This window comes from Castor canadensis, chromosome 3, assembly GCF_047511655.1.
Source record: "Castor canadensis chromosome 3, mCasCan1.hap1v2, whole genome shotgun sequence".
Classification (NCBI taxonomy): domain Eukaryota; kingdom Metazoa; phylum Chordata; class Mammalia; order Rodentia; family Castoridae; genus Castor; species Castor canadensis.
In genome coordinates, this window is record NC_133388.1 from 8,035,413 (window position 1) to 8,054,842 (window position 19,430).

Sequence of the window (19,430 nt, forward strand, 5' to 3'; positions counted from 1 at the left end):
TGTGCTTTCACTTTATTATGTGATCTATTGTGTTCTGATTTGCTTCCATGTAAACACAGGTCGTAATTATTCCAAACTCATAAAGGAGTTACACAGGAGTCATGTTATTACTGGCAGGCATGAACAGGGAACAAGGAAATGCCCTGGTCCTCAAGACTCCATTGTAAAACCCTCAAATGGCCCACACCCTGGGCCAATGAATAAGATTATGCTCCTATATTTATGGTACCCATTCCCCATATCAAGGTTAAACCGGGAAGAGCAAAGAGTATCAAGTGTACAGACCTATGCCCTCCCACACCCTGGCAGCCTCTGCACAGTGGTTTCACACCACTTAGTAACCCCGCCCTATTGGATAAAACCCCAATCCCCCAGAGCTTCCATGCAATCAGTCTACCCAAACTGCCTACCTCATTCCTTGAGGTGTAGTTCAGCTCTCCTAATAGGTCACTGTTTTCTTTTTTTGATGCTGGGTCTCAGACTTGCTAAGCTGGTGCTCTGTAACATAGGCCACACTCCCAGCCTTTCCGCTGTGGTTATTTTTAAGACCGAGTCTTGATTTATGCCTGGACTGGGCTAGACCATGATCCTTCTACTTATGCTTTCTACGTAACTGGGATTACAAATGTGTACCACCATACCTAACTTTTATTGATTGAGATGGGAGGTCTTGCAAACTTTTTGCCTGGGCTGGCCTCAAACCTTCATCCTCCTAATTTGGGCCTCCTGAATAGTTGGGATTACAGCTGTGAGCCACAGTGCCCAGCCTAATAAATCACTTTTTTTTGGTGGTATTAAAAGTTTGAACTCAGGGTCTCACACTTGCTGGCAGGTGCTCTACCACTTGAACTACTCCACCAACCCTAAATCAATATTTATTATGTTCTTACTCTTTGTGGTTCTTTTGCTGCACCTAGGAAAGCATCTGAATCTTAGATGTTGCACCTAAGACAAAGAACATCTGGAACAACCCAACGATTGGTAACAGTTATTTTAAACAGGTAAACCTATGAATTATTTTAGATAATATGATCCCTGAGTTTATCACATACTTGATCCAATATCATTTCAGGTGAACTGTTTAATTTTTAAGAGCTTATTTGGAGGTTCTAGCAGGGGAGCACAGCCACTCTTGACCAAAGAACAGTCCTCCATTGGGGATGGTCGTCATCTTTGACTGAACACACAGCTTCAGGAGGGACACACAAGGAGCATGAGGGAGCAAGAGTGCACCTGCCTAGCCAGCCAGATCAGCCAAATCAACCCTGGCGATCAATGGGGTGACAGATGTCACAACCAGATCACCCTCGCATCCTATATATATATATTCTCTTCGGTATTAGGGTTTGAACTCAGGGCCTTCACCTTGAGCCACTCCACCAGCCCTTTTGGTGATGGGTGTTTTTGAGATAGGGTCTCTTGAACTATTTGCCCAGGCTGGCTTCGAACTGTGATCCTCCTGATCTCTGCCTCCTGAGTAGCTAGGATTACAGGCGTGAGCCACCAGCACCAGGCCATTTTTTTTTAAGACAGGTCAGGCTGCCTTGAACTCATGATCCTTCTGCCTAGCCTCCTAAAAGCTGGGAAAACAGGCGTGGACCACCATGCTCAGCTAAAGTGTTTTACTTTTAAGTTCAGAAACCTAATAGTGAATTTCTACATTTCATGCCAAAGAAACAGTTTTCCAGCACAGGGTGTAAGAGTGATGTACCTCCTTGAGCTGGGCTCTGCTCCCTGAGACACTCTGCCCAGCAGCCATAGCAGGGCCTCCATTCAGCTGAGCTGCTCTGCCCAGCTGGAGGATGGCTGTACTGGACTCTGCCAGGGTCTCTGACTCTCCACGTCTTCTAGGTCCTTGGTGTCGTTCTGATCCCAAATGAGCTGCATGATGTCTATTTCCCAGTTCAGGCACCATTGCCGCTTCAACTTCTACAGATTGACTATTCTAGACGGAGTTATATACCCAAAAATAAAATGAAATTAAATTAAAAAAATGCTTTATACACCATCATGAAAACCCTAAAGCAGAAAAAAGTCAAGTCAAAAGCAAGGAACTTGCTGCACTCTTTCTTCTTTAATCAAGATTGTTTTAACTATAATCAGCGCATCTTAAGCTCTGCCTGCACAGTACCCCTGTAGGACACCAGAGGATTATTAGATAGTCAATAACTCTGGGAAACAAACCAAAACCCTGGGGTGCTGATCAAAATGAAAGGAGACTTTTCTGACCATCATTTTAAAAAAAATTAACCTGGGTGAACTAAGGTGTAATTCGGTGGCAGACCACGTGCTTAGCACACCATTGACCTGGGTTCAACCCCCGGTACCCAACCATCAACAACAGCAATCTTGAGCTTTGTTTCTAATTTCTAACATATCCACGACCTTCTCAGTTTTTATGGGATACACTTTATCCTTTGAAAGCATCTAATTCAGTGGGTCTAATGCAGTCATAGGTTGTATTGTTCACCATTACCTAAATCCAGAATATTTTCATAACCTCAGAAACTCATACCTCAGCCACCTACCTTTTTGTTTGTTTGTTTTATTGTTTTTTGAGATCAGGTCTCACTATGTAGGCCAGGCTGGTCTGGAACTCACTATCTTCCTGCACTTTTTGCCCAGGCTGGCCTGGACAGTGATCCTCCTATTTATGCTCCTACAGAGCTGAGATGACAGGTATGCACCACCACCACCACCACCACCACACTCAGCTTTCTTTTTTTTTTTTTTTAAACTTTTTTTTTCAGAACTGGAGCTTGAACTCATGGCCTCATACTTGCTAGGCTGGTGCTTTATCACTTCAGTTACTTTTAGTGTTTGAGATGGGATCTCATGAAATTTTGTCAAGGCTGGCCTTGATCCACAATCCTCCCGATCTCCGCCTCCCAAGTAGCTAGGATTACAGGCTTGAACCACCTCGTCTGGCTTGGTTTATTTATTTTTGAGACAGGTTCTTGCTGTGTAGCCCAGGCTGGTCTCAAACTCAGGATCCTCTGCCTTAGCCTCCCAAGTGCTGGGATTACAGCTGTGCACCAACACACCTTTCGATCATTAGGGAAATGCAAACTAATACCACATTGTTATCATTGGGATGGCACTATCAAAAAAAGGAAAACCAGGTACTGGTGGCTTACACCTGTAATCCTAGTTACTTGAGAGGCTGAGATCAAGAGGACCATAGTTCTAGGCCAGCCAGGGTCAAAAAAAAAGAAAAAAAAAAGCTCTCAAAACTCCATCTCAATGGACAAAGTTGAGTGTGGTGACATGCACCTGTCATCTCAGCTGTGGCAGAAGTATGAAATAGGAGATCACTATCTCCACAAGCTTGAACAAAAAGTAAGGCCTTACCTCTAAAATAATCAGAGCTAAAAGGGCTGGAGACATGGCTCAAGTGGTAGAGTGCCTGCCTCTCAAGCGCAAAGTCCTAAATTCAACATCAGTATTGCAAAAAAAATTATAAGTGTTGGCAAGAATGTGAGAACTTGCACCCCTTGTGCACTGTTGGTGGAAGTGTAGAATGGTGCAGCCACTGTGGAAAACAGTACGACAGTTCCTCAAAAAATTAAAAATATGCCAGGCACCAGAGGCTCACGTCTGTAATTCTAGCTACTCAGGAGGCACAGATCAGGAGGATCATGGTTTGAAACCAGCAAATAAGTCACAAGACCCTATCTTGATAAACCCATCACAAAAAAAGGGCTGGTAGAGTGGCTCAAGCAATAAGAGAACCTGCCTGGCAAGTTTGAGGCCCTAAGTTCAAGCCCCCATCTCACAAAAAAAAAAAAAAAAAAAAAAAACTAGAACTTAAAAATTAAAAATAGAACTATCATATGATACAGCAATTCCACCTTTGGGTACATACCAAAAAGTACTACAATTACTTTTTTTGGCAGTACTGGGTTTTGAACTTGCTGGGTTTTGTGCTTGCTAGGCAGGCACTCTTACTATTTGAGCCACTCTGCCAGCCCTTTTTTGTGTTCAGTATTTTTAAGATAGGGTCTCAAGAACGATTTGCCTGAGCTGGCTATGAACTGTGATCCTCCTGATCTCTGCCTCCCAAGTAGCTAGGATTACAGGTGTGAGCCACCAGTGCCCAGCCTCAAGAGATTTTTGTATATGCATGTTCATAGCAGTATTATTCACACTAGCCAAAAGTGAAAACAACCCAAGTATATGCATAAACAAAATGTGGTACACACATATCAGATAATCTTTTTTCTTTTTTAGGGTGGGACTGAAGTTTGAATTCAGAGCCTCATACTTGCTAGGCGCTCTGCCACTTACACCACTCTGCCAGCCCTTTTCTGTATTGGGTATTTTCAAGACAGCATCTCTTGAACTATTTGTCCAGACTGGCTTTGACCCATGATCCTCCTCATATCAGATAATCTTACTCAGCCTTAAAAAGAAAGAAAATTCTGACATGTACTACAACATGGTGAATCTGAGAGACATGTGCTTATGGAACGAGCCAGTTGCCAAAAGACAAATACTGTCTGATTCCACTGATATGAGGTATCAGAGAAGTTGAAATCACAGAAAGTAGGGTGATGGCTGCCAAGGGCTGAGGAGGAGAGAGGAGTTAGTGTCTCTGGGTACAGGGTTTCCATTATACAGGATGAAGTGGATAATGGTGAAGACTGCAAAACACTATGAATGCATTTAGTATCACTGAACTGCACACTTAGTTAAGATCATGAACTTCATGCTATGTATACCTTCCCACGATAAAATATCTTGGTGTGGCAATACAGTGAGCCACAGCTGCTTTTGTTTCATTGGGAGTTTGAAAAGGGGCAGAACAGGGAAAGGATAGGCCAAACAGCCTATTACTGTGATGCTCTGGGAAGCACCCCATGGACTGGCACTGCAATTATGGCCTTTCCCAGTACCCTCTGTAACATCAACGTCAGCCAGGCATGTGCCACAAACAGCTGTGTTGACTAGTTTTAAAGAGCTAGTAACTGTGTTCCCAGACACTGTGCTCACAGGAAGGCTGGGCGGGGGAGAGCAGATGACATTGTCTGTCTCCTCACCTGCTTGGCAGTACTGTAGACAATACTGGGTTTCAGGCCCTCACTATGACCATTTGGGTCCTGAACACCCATTAGACACCTTAAGGGTTAATTTAAGGATAATGGGCAGAAAGGAGCAGAGATAAGGACATTGTCATCAGACAGAAACATTACCTGCAGGCCACCCCGTGTTGCTTCTGCCCCTTCCTCACAGGGCACAGCTGGTGTGGCCAGCTCAGGGGAGGCCAGGCCTCCAATCTTTCCCTCTACACATGCCTGGGTCAGGCTCCTGTTGGCTTTCTCAGACAGTGACTCCTCAGGCTCGAGCTGGCCATGATCTGGATTGAGTTTAAAATGCCGGGCCAGTCCCCCCTTTCCTATATAAGACTTCTCACAGGTCTGACACTTAAAGGCCCTGGGCCTCAGGGCGCAGCTGGATAGGTCAAATAGTGCCTGCTTCTCCCTCTGCTCTTCCTCCTCTTCCACGCTCAGTTCTGAGTAGTCGTCAGAATCCGATGGGTGCCCATCCGCCAAGTCCTCGGTCTTGATGAACTTGTAATCTTTAGCTTTGTACTTGGGAGGTCGAGATATTCGTCCAGAACGTGTTTTCACTTTCAGAGGTTTTCTTGGTTTCTCAGTATGTTTAGTATGCAAGCTGGAAATTAATAGACGTGCTGAACTGGACGAAACAGATGCTACTGCGGGAGGGTCACAGGCCGGCAAAGGTGTCAACCTGGCACCCTGTCCAGTGGAAGCCTGGGCCGTGTCTGTCTTTGAAGGGAGTGGTTGGAGGGCAGGCAGTGGCCTCTGTACAAACACCTGAGGAGCAGGAGGCTGAGGCGAGCCTCTGAGGATGCACAGCTGTGACCCAGTCCTCCCAAGGGGCTGCACCCTGAGCAGGGGAGGGCTGGTGACACTGAGCCCCACCAGACTGGAGTTCCTCCCCAGTGGCTGACTCTGTCTTGCTGCTTTGGGCTGGATGGTCGCCAGTGGGGGCATTGGGCTTTCCTGACTTTTTGTGTCACCAGATGTCACCTTGACATAAATGGCTTCTAGTTGCTTAAATACAGAGAGAAACCAGAAAAAAGTTAACATTTGCTTATCAATGTTTCTGCAATTTTGTCTTCATCATAAATACACTGTTGACTTTTTCTAAATTAACACCTTAGATACAAGTCCATTGGATATGACCAGAGCATCGGGATGCATGTTACATCTCAACCAAGTACCATACACATGTGCTGAAACACTTGTAGAGACAAAATGAAATAAGAAGTTCAGCAACCTACTTACTATTCCTATGTAAATGCTCTGATAGTATTTACCCTACGTGGATTTAAAAACCACATAATCTGGTAAATTTATCTCATGACTCATTATTAAGTTTTACTCATGTGTTTTTACTTGGCATTCTTAGTACTGTACTCTAAAAATTGAATTCAATTCAACGTGTGAGCTCATTTTAAAGACGTTTTAAAGGAAATTCTGGAAACCAAAAAATCCTAATGAACAATGTTTGGGCAGGTGTCAGTGGCTCACACCTTTAATCCTAGCTACACAGGAGGCAGAAATCAGGAGGATTGTGGTTCAAAGTCAGCCTGGGCAAATAGTTCAGGAGACCCTATCTCAAAAAACCCTTCACAAAAATAGGGCTTGTGAAGTGACTCAAGGGAAAGGCCCTGAGTTCCAGCCCCAGTACAGCAAAAAAAAAAAAAAAAAAAAAAAAAAAAGTAACCCACCACCCACCTAACAACATGAAACACTGGCAGTTGATGAAGTCCTCTTCTATCCTCCCACCTCTATGCTCTTCTTGAATGTGTTACTATTCTTACGTGTTTTTAATATTTATAGTGCATATGCAGATAGCTCTACAAATAGGATTCAGTTTTGACTTTTTTCTTTTTGGTGGTACTGGGATTTGAACTCAGGGCCTCACGGTCAGTCCACTCCACTAGCCCTTTTCTGTGTTGAATGTTTTTAAGATAGAGTCTCAGGGAAGTATTCGCCCCAAACAGTTTGAACCAAGATCCTCCTGATCTGTGCCTCCTGAGAAGCTAGAATTACAGGTGTGTGGCACCCACACCCAGCGAGTTTCTACATTTTTTTTCTTTATTGTTGTGTTGGGTGGGGGTACATTGTGACATTTACAAAGGTTCTTACAATGTATCAAATATATCACACTTGAATTCACCTCCTCCACACTTGTTTGTTGTTGCCTACCCCCCACCCAATTCCTGGAATAGTTTCAACAGGTATCATTTTTGCATTTGCATACATGTGTACCCATTTTTTGCACCATATTCACCCTCCTACTCCCTTTCTCCACCACCTTCCCCCTCCCTCTCTCCCTTCCTGCTTTTCTTCCTACAGGGTTGGGGATTGAATCCAGGGCCTTGGGCCTGCTAGGCAAGTTCTCTACCTCTTGAGCTACAACTCCAGCCTTGGTGAGCATTTCTGGTTTTTTACTATTTAGTTTTGAGAAATTCATCTGTATTGACATGGCGCTCTGGTGGTTCACTTTCTCTGCAGTATGAGTACCCCGTTCTCCCGCTGATGGACAGGCGGTTCCTCACCCTCTGTTCTTTTGGTTGGCTCTTACCTCACCAGTATGTGTATCTACATGTATGAGTTTCTCAAGGAGAGAAACACCTAAGAGTGGGGCTGCATTCTTCAAGATTTTTTTATTTAAAAAACCCAACAACTTAAATGCATGTGCTCTTTGACCCAGCAGTTCCACTTGTTGGATTCCATAAGAAAACACTTAAGTGAGCACAAAGATATATGTTCTAGAAGGTTCAAGGTAGCACTGTCTGCAGTAGTGAAACACCTACGAAGAAGGGCTGTCTTCAGCAGCATCCACAAACATTTATTGAGCACTGACTATGTGCCAGTGATAGTCATTGGTGTTAGGGATACAGCTGTCAGGGGAGAGGTTAGGGCAGCAGAATCAACAAGGTTCCCACCCCCAGAGAGCAGAAAAAATGAGCATTTTCCTTCAAGGAGAAAAGAGAGAGAAATGACATGGAGAGCAGGGTTCTAACCTCAGCACAGCTGACACTTGGGACTGGTGATTCTTATTGTGGGGGCTATTCTATGCACTGTAGGATAATGAGCGGCACACTGCCCCTACCTCCAAGTCAGACAACAAAAGATGCCTTTAGAGACTGGTAGAACACTTGCCTAGCATGCACAAGTCCCTGGGTTCCATCCTTTGCACATGCACACAGACACACACAGACACACACACACACACACACACACACACACACACACACAAAGCACCCTCCCTGTGGGCCAAAATGGCCTTCGGTTGAGAACTACTGATTTGGGACCAACAGGTCCTCTTTGGACCCAACCCTCTACCCATGAAGGGTCAGTAAAAATGTCACACAGGGCAGAATAAAAACCCACACAAAAATCAAGTTAGAGAACATCTCTTGTCCGTGTATTATACACTATTACAAACAGCAGAAAGAATTTGAGATTTTGGCTCATGAAGTATAGAGTCAGCGCAAGTGTCCTGTGAGTACATAATTCCTGGGCTAGTTGTGCCTCAGTGACAACTAGATTTACTGTGTATATCCTTCAAGAACCATTATTTCATTTTACTACCATTTAGAATATTTCTCTACACTCTTGGGATATTGCCAAAAGAACATACACACTAAATCCTTTGCCACAGCAGCAAAACTGGCCTAATAATTTATTTATCTGATAACCAGACTGGCTTCCTGTGTGGGTATTATAACTGTACTATCCTATATGTTTATTTCATTCAGCAAACTTTTATAAGTCTTCTGGTGCCCATTCCTAAACACTAGACAAGCCCTAGCCTTATCCTGCAGTGTTTTCCCTGCCTGCTTCAGCCCCTGTAGACCTGTTGGATTGGATTTCCTGGGACGGAGTCCTGAGACCTGGCCTTTCAAAAGTTCTGATGATTCTGAAGACAGTCAAGATTCCCAGGGAACAGAGACAGGTGAGGCAGTAAGAAAACAATGGTATCATGGTACAGACCCGTTAGAGAGGCAGGAACACCCTGTAGGTGGTGGGTGTTCCAAAAAAGGTAATGTCTGAGAGATGCCTTGAAGGCTGCAAAGAATTTTTGCCAGGTGAGAAAGGGCATTCTGGATGTAACGAAAAACAAATGAATGCATGGACACATGAAAGAGGGCCCAGGTGTTGGGTGGAACTGGAAATGCTTTTGTGGGGTGAGAGCAGGGAAGCTGGGGGCAGACAGGAGCCTTGATCAGGGGAGTGGGTCTGCTTGGCCTGTACTGAGCCTTCTGCCCTAGGTGTCTCAATGCACCCAGCCCCTGCACTGAATGGCACCACTCCTTTTCCTCTTTTTCAATTTAGACCTATCCTTCTGAACTAGTTCAAAACCACCTCTTCAACAGCCTCTTCACAGTGGCTTGGGGTCCCCTCAGCCAGAAATAATCTCCCTTTCTCCAAATCCATTTAATTCTTTGTAGCTGTAGCTTTTTGACCTTGGTTAGAAGTTATCTGGGTCATGCTTCACTTCCTGTTAGTGGCATAGACCACAAAGGTACAGTGTGAGTACAGACAGAATTTATACCCTTCCATTAGATTAACTACAGAACACATTTCTATCATGCTGCCTAGTTTTCATTAAGTTTGCTTTCATTAGATGGAAAATGTGTCATCACTGGACTCTTTCCAAACTGCCACACCAAACTCAAAAAGCTGTGGCCACATTCAGCAGTGTGGTGAGGACACGGGCTCTGGAGTGTAGCCACACCTGCAGGACCTTGGGCAAAGTCACTCAACCTCTTTGAGCTTGTTGCCCGCCTATAAAATGCTGATACAAAACCACTATTGTGTGGCTGCTGAGCAGCTCTGCAAACAGGAGCAGCTCTGCAAACAGGAGCAGCCAATGGTGGTTGTACCAATGGTGCAATGCCCAGACTGTGGGAAGGCATTTGTTTCCTCAGTAGAGTCCTAACCAGAAGCCTCATCGCATGAGCCAGCTTGCCTGCGAACAAGGACACCAAAGCCCAAACAGGGCGTCACCCAAGGTCAACGTCTAGTGAACGTGTGGTGGGCAGAATCATGCTTCCCAACCTTTAGCAAGACTGCTCTCTAGGTTGGCTGATCACTGGGTACAAGCCTGTGCCGCCCCAAATCACTCAAAACCAAGTTGAAGACTGTTGATTCCATCCTGTATCCTATTTCTTCTTGTGGAAGAAGCTCTCTTCTTTTGGCAATTCTGAGGGGAGAAGCATTTTGTCATTTACAGTCCCAGCAGGGAAAGGAGATGTGACTTTACACAAGAGTGCAAGACCTCCTTCTTCAGGATGGGACACATCTGGACGTTCCCAGGTGGAGAGGCCACTTTCTAGAGCCAATTCCCCTAGCAGCCAAGAGCTGTGTGGTCCAGTAAATAACCCCCTTGAGAGGATGTTCTGTAGTAGAGTGCTTTCACGTGTTGCAGTCCCTAAGCGTGTACCGGGGTGCTGTGCTGGGTGTTGGGGTCACTCACTTATCACCACTCAGGGTGGCAAGTCCTGCAGCAAACTACCAGAAACTCCTCTGTTCTGTCCCAGGTCTGGGCTAGCAGCTTCCCAGCAGGGAAGCTCTCTACATTGGATCCTTTTAATCCGTTCAGCTGTCAGCTCAGAGTCAGGCCTCCGAGGCCACCCACACTGGACACCCGCCCCCTGTCACAGAGTGGCTTCAAAGCAGCCTCTCCTGCACTTAGGGCAGCACCTGGCACACAGTAAGTGCTCTGTAAATGCTGCATGAATGGACAAAAAGGCCCGTTGGAAGGGGCAGGGAGCGCCGAGAAGCCCTGAGCAGGGCACGAGGGCGGCGAAAGGGGGCCCAGCGCGGGCCACGGCTCGGGCGGGTACTGAACTCTGCAGCCGGCCGTTCTGAGGTCGACGGGCCTGCCCCTGCCGCGAGGCCTCGGCCCCTCCAGGCCTCAGTTTCCCCCTCGTCCCTCCCGGCGCCTCACCTGGGGCGGCAGCAGGCGCGGCGGGCGCGGGGGCTCGGCGCCCGGACCCCGCTGCAGGGCGGCCTGCTGGGCCGCGTCCCGCAGCCGCCGCGCCGCGTCCTGCGGCACGAAGGGCGGTGGCGGCGGCGGCTCGGCGGGCGACTGGGCCTTCGTCACCTGCTCCAGGACTCGCCGCAGCTGCTCGGGACCCAGCGGGGCCACGCGCGCCGCGCTGACGCTCTGGCCGGGAAGAGCCGGGCCGCCGCCGCCGCCGCCATCCTCGCTACTGCCTTCGGGCCCCGGCTCCGCGCCCGCCATGGCGGCCGAAGCGGGGACTCGAACCTGTGTCGCTGAGCGACGGCGGCGCGAATATGCGTCACCTGGGAAAGGCGCGAACTACGAGGGCCCCGCAGGCCAAGACACCTCGGAAGGCGACCGTGCCGGTGGAGCTGGTCCTTGAGGGGGCGGGGTTTCTGCAAGCCCCGCCCCTTGCTCGACAGCCACCATCTGGCATAGGGCTGAATGAATCGGCCGTAGGGACCAGCCTTATTCCAACTCTCAGATGTCACCTCCTCCTGGAGCTGCCCGGGGTATCCCAGGCGGAGGGCTTCAGGGCTCCTGGCCTAACACTGCACCATTCAAATGTTCTCCGCGTCGTCCTGCGTGAGAATCACTTGAGCATCCTGTCTGGATTTGTGCATTCCTAGCCCCACCCCGAGATGTTCTGATTGAATTGATCTAAAAGGACACCCAAAGTTTGCATATTTATTTATTTTTGTGGCACTGGAGTTTGAGCTCTGGGCTTCGCACTTGCTAGGCAGGCGCTCTACCGTTTGAGCCACGCCCCCCAACCTAGATCTGATAGTTTTGTGACTATGTCTGCTTAGAGGTTGGTGCCGAACTTCTCCCCAGTGGGAGCAAGCCACTTAGTAAAGAGGCAAGGCAGTGGTAAAAAGAACTTTATTACAATGAGCTAGGTGATCAGAAGATGCAGGACCATCTTGTCTTCAAGGTCATGTCCCCCGGGAACCGATTTAGGTGTGGCTTATGTAGGAGATAGATGGGTGATCCAGACTGGTGGGCACCTTCACACAGGGGAAGGCTTATGGCCAACTGACACACATCTGATCTTGATCTCCTAGTCAAGAGATGTGCTATTTCATTCTGCAAATCTCAAGAATAAAGATCATTACTTACTCACTTGTTTGCTAGAATGCAGTTCCTCATCTCACACAATGGACAGGCTAGAAAGGGCATCATTCCAAGGCCTTCTTGCTGATCGCCAAGATCATAGTAATGAAAGAAAACACACTTCATTTAATTGTGGGAAAGACAAAGTTCAAGAAGGAGTCAAGTGCTGGTGGCTCATCTTAGATATTTATCTAAGTTATCTTAGATATTCAGATACTCAGGAAACAGAGATTAGAAGGATCGACGCTGGAAACCAGCCCTGGAAAATACTTCCAGAGACCCTATCTCGAAAATACTCAACACAAGAAAGGGCTGGCAGAGTGATTCAAGTGGTAGAGAGCCAGCCTCAAAAGCTGGAGGCCCTGAGTTCAAATTCCAGTACTGGAAAAAAAAAAAAAAGGGAGTCAGGCACAAGATCTGGTCTCAATGTTCAGTTTCACTTCCCTGCTTCATCCCTGAATTTAATCAAGTACCCAGCATATACATTCCATGATGTGACATTAGACCTGTGTGCAAGTGCCTATCTTATGTGTCAGTAGTCCCAGGTTCTTATAACTTTGTTTGTAATCACAACAGTCACATCAGCTGATATTTACTGTACTGGGCGTTTTTACTACACCCTGAGCACTTACCAAGGGCTTAAGCCTGAGATCTGTGCACTTAGTCTTCTTCATATTTAGGTCAGATTTTAATATATATTTGAGAAAAGAATGAATGATGCTGAGGGTGTGGCTCCAGTGGTAGAGCATCTGCATAGCTAGCCCAAGTACCCCCAGTACTCCAATCCTGTCCCCCCTCAAAAATGAATGATATAGATGTTTTCCCTGGAGTCCCTGCTGGATGTTAATATAAAATGGCATTGACCCTGGAAAACTGGTTTGTGTTAAATTAAACACACCTGGCTGCACCTGGACACTGAGCCTACAGTGAGAAATTCATCCACTGCCTTCTGGTTGCAAAATGCAGAACCAAGAGGAAGAAATGTAGAGCCTAAGATCTAAAAAAGAAAAGGAGACAGAGAGGGAGTGGGCTGGGGGGGAGGGAGGGAGTGGAGAGAGAGAGAGAGAGGAGGTGGAGGGAGGGAGGAACGAAGGGGGGGAGAGAAAATATCAATAGAAAGCTTCATGCATTCATTCATTGCGTGGACACAACGCGTGATGCGTGAAACTCCTGCACTGCTTTGCTCCTGCATACAACTAGGCAATGCAGTAGGCTCACGATAAATATTTGTGGAATGCATTAATCCCAGACCTGGATTTTCAACTCTAAAGACTCCAGGAACACGGAAATCGCCGAGACAGGGACCACCCGGAGGTGCCGTCCGAGAGCACCTGTCTCAGCCGTGCGGCACCTCCAGACAAACCGGAGCTCGCTTTAAAGCAACAGGTTTTAAAAGACCTAACCAGTGATGTCCCAAAACGGATGCTACAGGTGGCTGCAGCAGCGGGAACTTGGGCGACAGCGCTGGGTCCCGCTGGCTCTCCCCAGTGGGCCGCCTGTGACAACTTTCAAACCAACACTTTCTATGTAACAGACATTAAAACATGTGAAATTCTCTCAGTATACAAAAACATCGACAATGTAAAAAGTACAAAATTTCTCATGAAGCTATTGAAACTTGTCGGAAGGTGACTGACAGAAATGGCTAAATTTGTTTGGCACATCAGAAATATCTTTGCTCTTAATATATACAAGAACATTTTAAATGTGTTACATACATAGTATTAAAAAAAAAAGAAAAAGACAACCCTGGCCCGTACGGGGATCGAACCCGCGACCTTGGCGTTATTAGCACCACGCTCTAACCAACTGAGCTAACCGGCCACCCGGCCCTGACGCGCCTCTGAGACGCCTACGAGATTTCGCAACCGCGCGTGGCCGCAGCTGCCCAGCTTTTCCCAGGCGAGTGAAGGCACTGGGTCCCTACCATCAGCTCCCGAGCTGTGGCGGCCCCGGGTGTCCATTGTCTTCATGCCCCCATGGGCAGGATGGAGAAACTGAGTCCGATGGGTCAAGGGGAGCAGGGAGCTGCCTCTGACAGCGAAGAAGGTTTTCAAATATTCTCACGCAGTACTGTTTTTTATGGTTTCTGAGGATACTCGCAATGGAAACCTCGCCTATTAGGAGCCTTTAGTACGGTGAAATCAAGCTTCAAAAACGCAGAAATCCAGACAAAGGGCAAAAGAATCACCGAATTCCCCACCGTCCAATAAGCAGCAGCGGCTAAGCTCTTGGTTTTTCCTCCCTGCCAATCTTCTTTACTGCTAGGGTATGTTTTAAAATGTATTTATTCTGGGGGCGTGGCTCAAGGGATACAGCCTCGCTTACCATGTGCAAGGCCCTGGGTTCAGTCCTCAGCATTGCAAAAAAAGGATAAATAAAAATATATTTGCTCTGGAATCCAAAGCCTTGTTTAAAAGAATACATTTATCTTCCTTTTTGTACTTTTCTATCATTAGCATATTTCTAAGGAATTGCAAGTCATTAAAAAAAAAAATTTTTAAGAATAAGAAAAACAACTAAAAAGTCAACAAAAAAGAAATAAACTTTTATTTTACATAATTATTAGCATGTATTAGTTGTACAAAGGGGTTTCATTGTGGTATTTCCATATGCACACACAATGTACCCCCAAGTAAATTTGCCCCCTCTGTTCTTCCCCCTTGTCCCCTTGTCCTCTCTTCTCGCCCTTTTTTTTTTTTTTTCCCCTTGGCATACTGGGGTTTGAACTGAGGGCTTACACCTTGAGCCATTCCACCAGCCCTATTTTTGTGAGGGGTTTTCTCGAGATAGGGTCTCAAGAACTATTTGCAGGGCTGGCTTTGAACAGAGATCCTTCTGATCTCTGCCTCCTGAGTAGCTAGGATCACAGGTGTGAGCCACCAGCGCCTGGCTCTTCTCTCCCTTCTCAAGTCAGTTTCAACAGTTTTCAGCGATCTGTTTCTATACATGTGCATAAAGTACTTCTGTTATATTCATCCCCTCCACACTCTTCTTTCACTCTCCTCCCTCCATGCGGTTCCCATTCCCAAATAGAACTGATTGGCCCTCCTGTCATCCATTTTTAAGGACTAGATTCCTCATCTCAGAAACAGCATGTGAGATTTGTCCTTCACCATTCTGGCTAACTTCACTTAACCTGATGATCTCTAGTTCCATCCATTTTCTTGTCAAGGACATAATTTCATTCTTCTTTATGGCTGAATAATAGTTTTGTGTATGTACCTCATTCTCTTTCTTTTTTTAAAACATTTTTGTTAGCAATATAATAGTTGTGTAGGGGTTTCATTGTGACATTTCCATATATGAAGACAGTGTAGCTTGGTCAGGTTCATCCCTGCCGTCACATTTTCTTTATTCATTCATCAGTTGTAGGCTCCTAGGCTGATTCCATAGCTCGGCGATTGTGAAAAGTGATGCTGTAAATGTGGGTGTGCAGGTACCTGGCTCTATCGTGCCTGACATGCTTTGTATATGTGCCCAGGAGTGGCACAAGAGAATCGTATGGTAGTTTTAAATTTTCTTTTCAGTGCTGAGGTTTAAACTCAGGGCCTTTTGCTTGCCAGGCACACTACCACTTCAGCCACACTGCCAGCCCTGTCTTTAGATTTTTAAGGGGCTTCCATACAGATTTCCACAGTGACTGTATTAATTTACATTCCTGCCAACCGTGCGTAAGTGTATAAGGGTCCCTTCCCTCCCATTCTCACAGCATTTATTGTTTTCTTGATGACAGCCATTCTGACTGGGTGAGGTAGAATCTCGGTGTGGTTTTGATTTGCATTTCCTTTATGGCCAAGGGTGCTGACCATTTCTTCATGTGTTTTTTTTTTTTTTTGGATGCTGGGGTTTGAACTCAGGACCTACACCTTGAGTCACTCTGCCAGCCCTTTTTTGTGATGGGTCTTTTCAATATAGGATCTCTTGAACTATTTGCCCAGGCTGGCTTTGAACCATGATCCTCCTGATCTCTGCCTCCTGAGTAGCTAGGAATACAGGTGTGAACCACCGGTGCCTGTCTTCTTCATGCATTTATTAGCCATTTCTATTTCTTCTTTAGAAAATTGTCAATTCATTTGCCCATTTATTAATTGGATTATTTATTTTGTTGATGTTTAATTTTTGGCCCTCCATATATTCTGGATATTAATCCTTTATCTGATGAATAACTGGCAAAGATTTTCTCCCATTCTGTAGGTTTTGATTCTGGTAACTGTTTCCTTTGCTGTGCAGAAGCTTTTTAATTTGATGCAATCCTTTTTTTTTTTTTTGCAGTACTGGGGCCTTCAACCTTGAGCCGCCACTCCTCCAGCCCTATTTTTGTGAAGGGTTTTCAAGACAGGGTCTCGTGAACTATTTACCCAGGCTAGCTTCAAACTGTGATCCTCCTGATCTCTGCTCCTGCGTAGGTAGGATTACAGGCATGAGCTACTGGCACCTGGCTCTATTTTTCAATTCTTGTTCTTATTTTCTGAGCAACTGGGATTCTATTCACAAAAGCGTTAGGTATTCCTTATGTTTTCCTCTAGCAGTTTCAACATGTCAGGTCTTCCATGAAGACATTAAGATCCTCTTCTTTTCCTGCCTGGGGTAGAGTGGTCCTGGGACTTGAACTTAGGGCACTGTGCTTGCCAGGCAAACACTTTACCAGCTGAACCCCCAGTTGCCATTAAGATCTTTGATTTTTAATGAATTTTTGTACAGTGTGAGAAACAGAGATCTCATTTCAGTCTTCTATATGTGGATACTCAGTTCTCCTGGTAGCATTTGTTGAAGAGACTGTCTTTTCTCCAATGTAGGTTTTTGGTGCTTTTGTCAAAACTCAGATGACTGTAGGTGTGTGGGCTTATTCTGAACCCTCTGTTCTGTGCCATCGGTCCACACATCTGCTCTTGTGCCAGTACGATTGGGCATTGGCTCAAAAGGTATCAAATGATTTTAAATTTAATTTGGCATACAAACAATATACATGCTACACCTGTTGTACAAATGCATTATACAATGTATTATATAAAATGATGTATTATATAAAACAAATTTATTATATAAATATGTATTTGTATAATACAAAAATATATTTGGTATTATGCAAATGGCACCAAAAGGTCCCTCAGTACAGTATTTCACTGAGTGGATAAGACATAACTTTCTCCTTTTTTTTCCTCCCATTTTTTGAGCCAGGGTCTCCCTATGTAGCCCAAGATGGTTTCAAACTTACCATCCTCTCCATCAGACTCCCACCTTTGTGCACTGTCACACCTGAGTTTTATTTTTAAATGCCTGGGAAAATGTTTTCATCTTGCTTTCTCATGAGAATGTATCACATGGTACAAAGTGGAAGGGTGAAAAAATACCTGTAAGGTGGGCAATCAACAGTACCCACCCAATAGGATCTGTCTGCCAAAGAGAAAAGAAAAAGGGAAAGGGAAAGGGAAGAAAAAGAAGAACTAATTCTGGGAAGACAAAACATACCCAGTTCATATGTCCAGAGGCCTCCTGGTCCAGAGAGCCTATGGGGGTGGGGAGGTGCTCTGGCCTTCCCAGTTCTGGGAGTGCTTGAAGGGAGAGCCAGTTGCTTGCATGTCCATGCTTACTCCCTGCTCTCACTTCTGCAGTCAGCTGCTCTGGCTGGCTCACTATGACTGCCTCCCATCGAAAGGAGCAGAACAAGTCTAGCAGGCTAGGGGACTGTCTTTAGCACAGCTGCCACTCAGTCCTGACATGCTACCAAGTCTGCAGTGCCCTAAGCTCAGCACCAGCTATGGGTCAAGAGATCTCCTTGCTCACAGAGCTCCCTGCTGTTAACTGCGAGTCAGAAGCTCAGGTGCTGTGCTGACTACATAAACCATGCTGGGAGACTGGGCCAGTTCCCAGAAGTCAGTGACCCTTGTCTGTGTCTTGAACAAGGACACAGTGGAGGTCAAAGGTGGTAAATTAACAGAACTGAATCCTATCCTCTTTATTTACAGCTGACTGCCCAGAGCCTTTCAATAAGGTGGAGTCAAATGAATGAACAAGCTGGGCACTGGTAACTCACACCTGTAATCCTAGCTACTCAGGAGGCAGAGATAAGTTGAATCAAGGTTTGAAGCCAGCCCCAGCAAATAGTTCGTGAGACCCTATCTTAAAAAAACAAAACAAAACAAAACAAAAAACCCAAAACTCACTTTACCTTTTTTTTTTTTTTTTCTTCTTTACTGGGGTTTGAGCTCAGGGCCTACACGTTGAGCCACTTCACCAGCCCTTTTTTGTGATGGGTTTTTTCCGAGATAGGGTCTCTCATTTTTATTTGCTTGGGCTGGCTTGGAACTGCGGTCCTCCTGATCACTGCCTCCGGTGAGGTCATTCTCTTTTTAGACTCTTTCTAGCCCAGTTCCAATAGGCTTGCCAGATTTAGTAAATAAAAATTCGGGAAACCCAGTTAAAATTGAATCTCACATAAACAATGAAGCTTTTAAAATTTTTATTTTTGTGAGATGGTCTTATTAGTAGCCCAGTTTGGCCTCAAATTCTCCATCCTCTTGTCTCAGCCTCTCAAGTGCTGGCATTACAGATGTGTACCACCACATCTGCATATTTTTTAGTATGGCCTGTGCAATATTTGGAATACACTCACACTGAAATAGTCACTGTGCTGTGTCTGGCAACTCCATGCACAGAGTTAACATACAGTTGACTCATCCTGAAACTTACTCCTTCTCTGTCTGCCCTCCTATACTCTACCCTGCCCCCTTTCCCCATGCTTCCTGGACCTTCTTCTCCCGGGCTTTGCCAAGGCTCCATTCCTCACCAACTCCAAGTCGCTCCTAAATGTCACTTACTGGTGAGGGTCCTCGAGGCCTCTGTTACAATGGGATCCCCGCTTTCCCGCTCCGTCTTCCTCCTGCTTATTTAGATTGTAATTGTCCCCTACCACTAAGGATTTGAACTCCAGGAGCCGAGATCTGCCCCTTCTGCCATCATCAGCGCCCAGAGTGGTGACTGGCACAGAGTAGGGGGTAAGTCAAGGCAGAAACACACGTCAGCAGTTCGAGCTGGGTTTCCTGCGTTCAGGTCAGAACCGCCTGGCTGGACGAGTGGACTGGGCCAAAGCAACTGAAGACTGAGACCGCGGCCGCCCAGGCGCAGTTACTGAAGGCGGACGCCAGGAGGCACCCGAGGCCCGCGCCGTCAGCTCAGCGCCGCGCCAGGAATCCTCCCACGTGGGCTCTGATGAGCTTTGAGACGTGCACGATGGGCTTCTTTCCTCTGCCCTTCTCCCTGTTCTT

General features: G+C 46.1%; 1 protein-coding gene and 1 non-coding gene across 3 annotated transcripts in view; both read right to left on the reverse strand.

Annotated features, from left to right (window-relative positions):
- Positions 1 to 11,337, reverse strand: part of Znf839 (zinc finger protein 839) — a 28,648-nt gene extending 17,311 nt beyond the window's left edge. The window contains exons 1-3 of one of the 2 annotated variants that reach the window (XM_020178840.2): positions 10,993 to 11,333; positions 5,193 to 6,077; positions 1,712 to 1,945 (exon numbers count right to left, since the gene is read on the reverse strand). In XM_020178840.2, the coding sequence (XP_020034429.2) occupies positions 1,712 to 1,945; positions 5,193 to 6,077; positions 10,993 to 11,289 (1,416 nt within the window). In that variant the 5' untranslated portion in view covers positions 11,290 to 11,333. Of the gene's footprint in view, positions 1 to 1,711; positions 1,946 to 5,192; positions 6,078 to 10,992 lie in introns of both variants that reach the window. The other variant, XM_074067124.1, reaches the window with a different exon arrangement.
- Positions 11,338 to 13,912: 2,575 nt separating this feature from the next.
- Trnai-aau (transfer RNA isoleucine (anticodon AAU)) lies at positions 13,913 to 13,986 on the reverse strand. Its single transcript has one exon. It is a non-coding gene; the product is annotated as a tRNA-Ile (tRNA).
- Between the last annotated feature and the right edge of the window lie 5,444 nt (positions 13,987 to 19,430).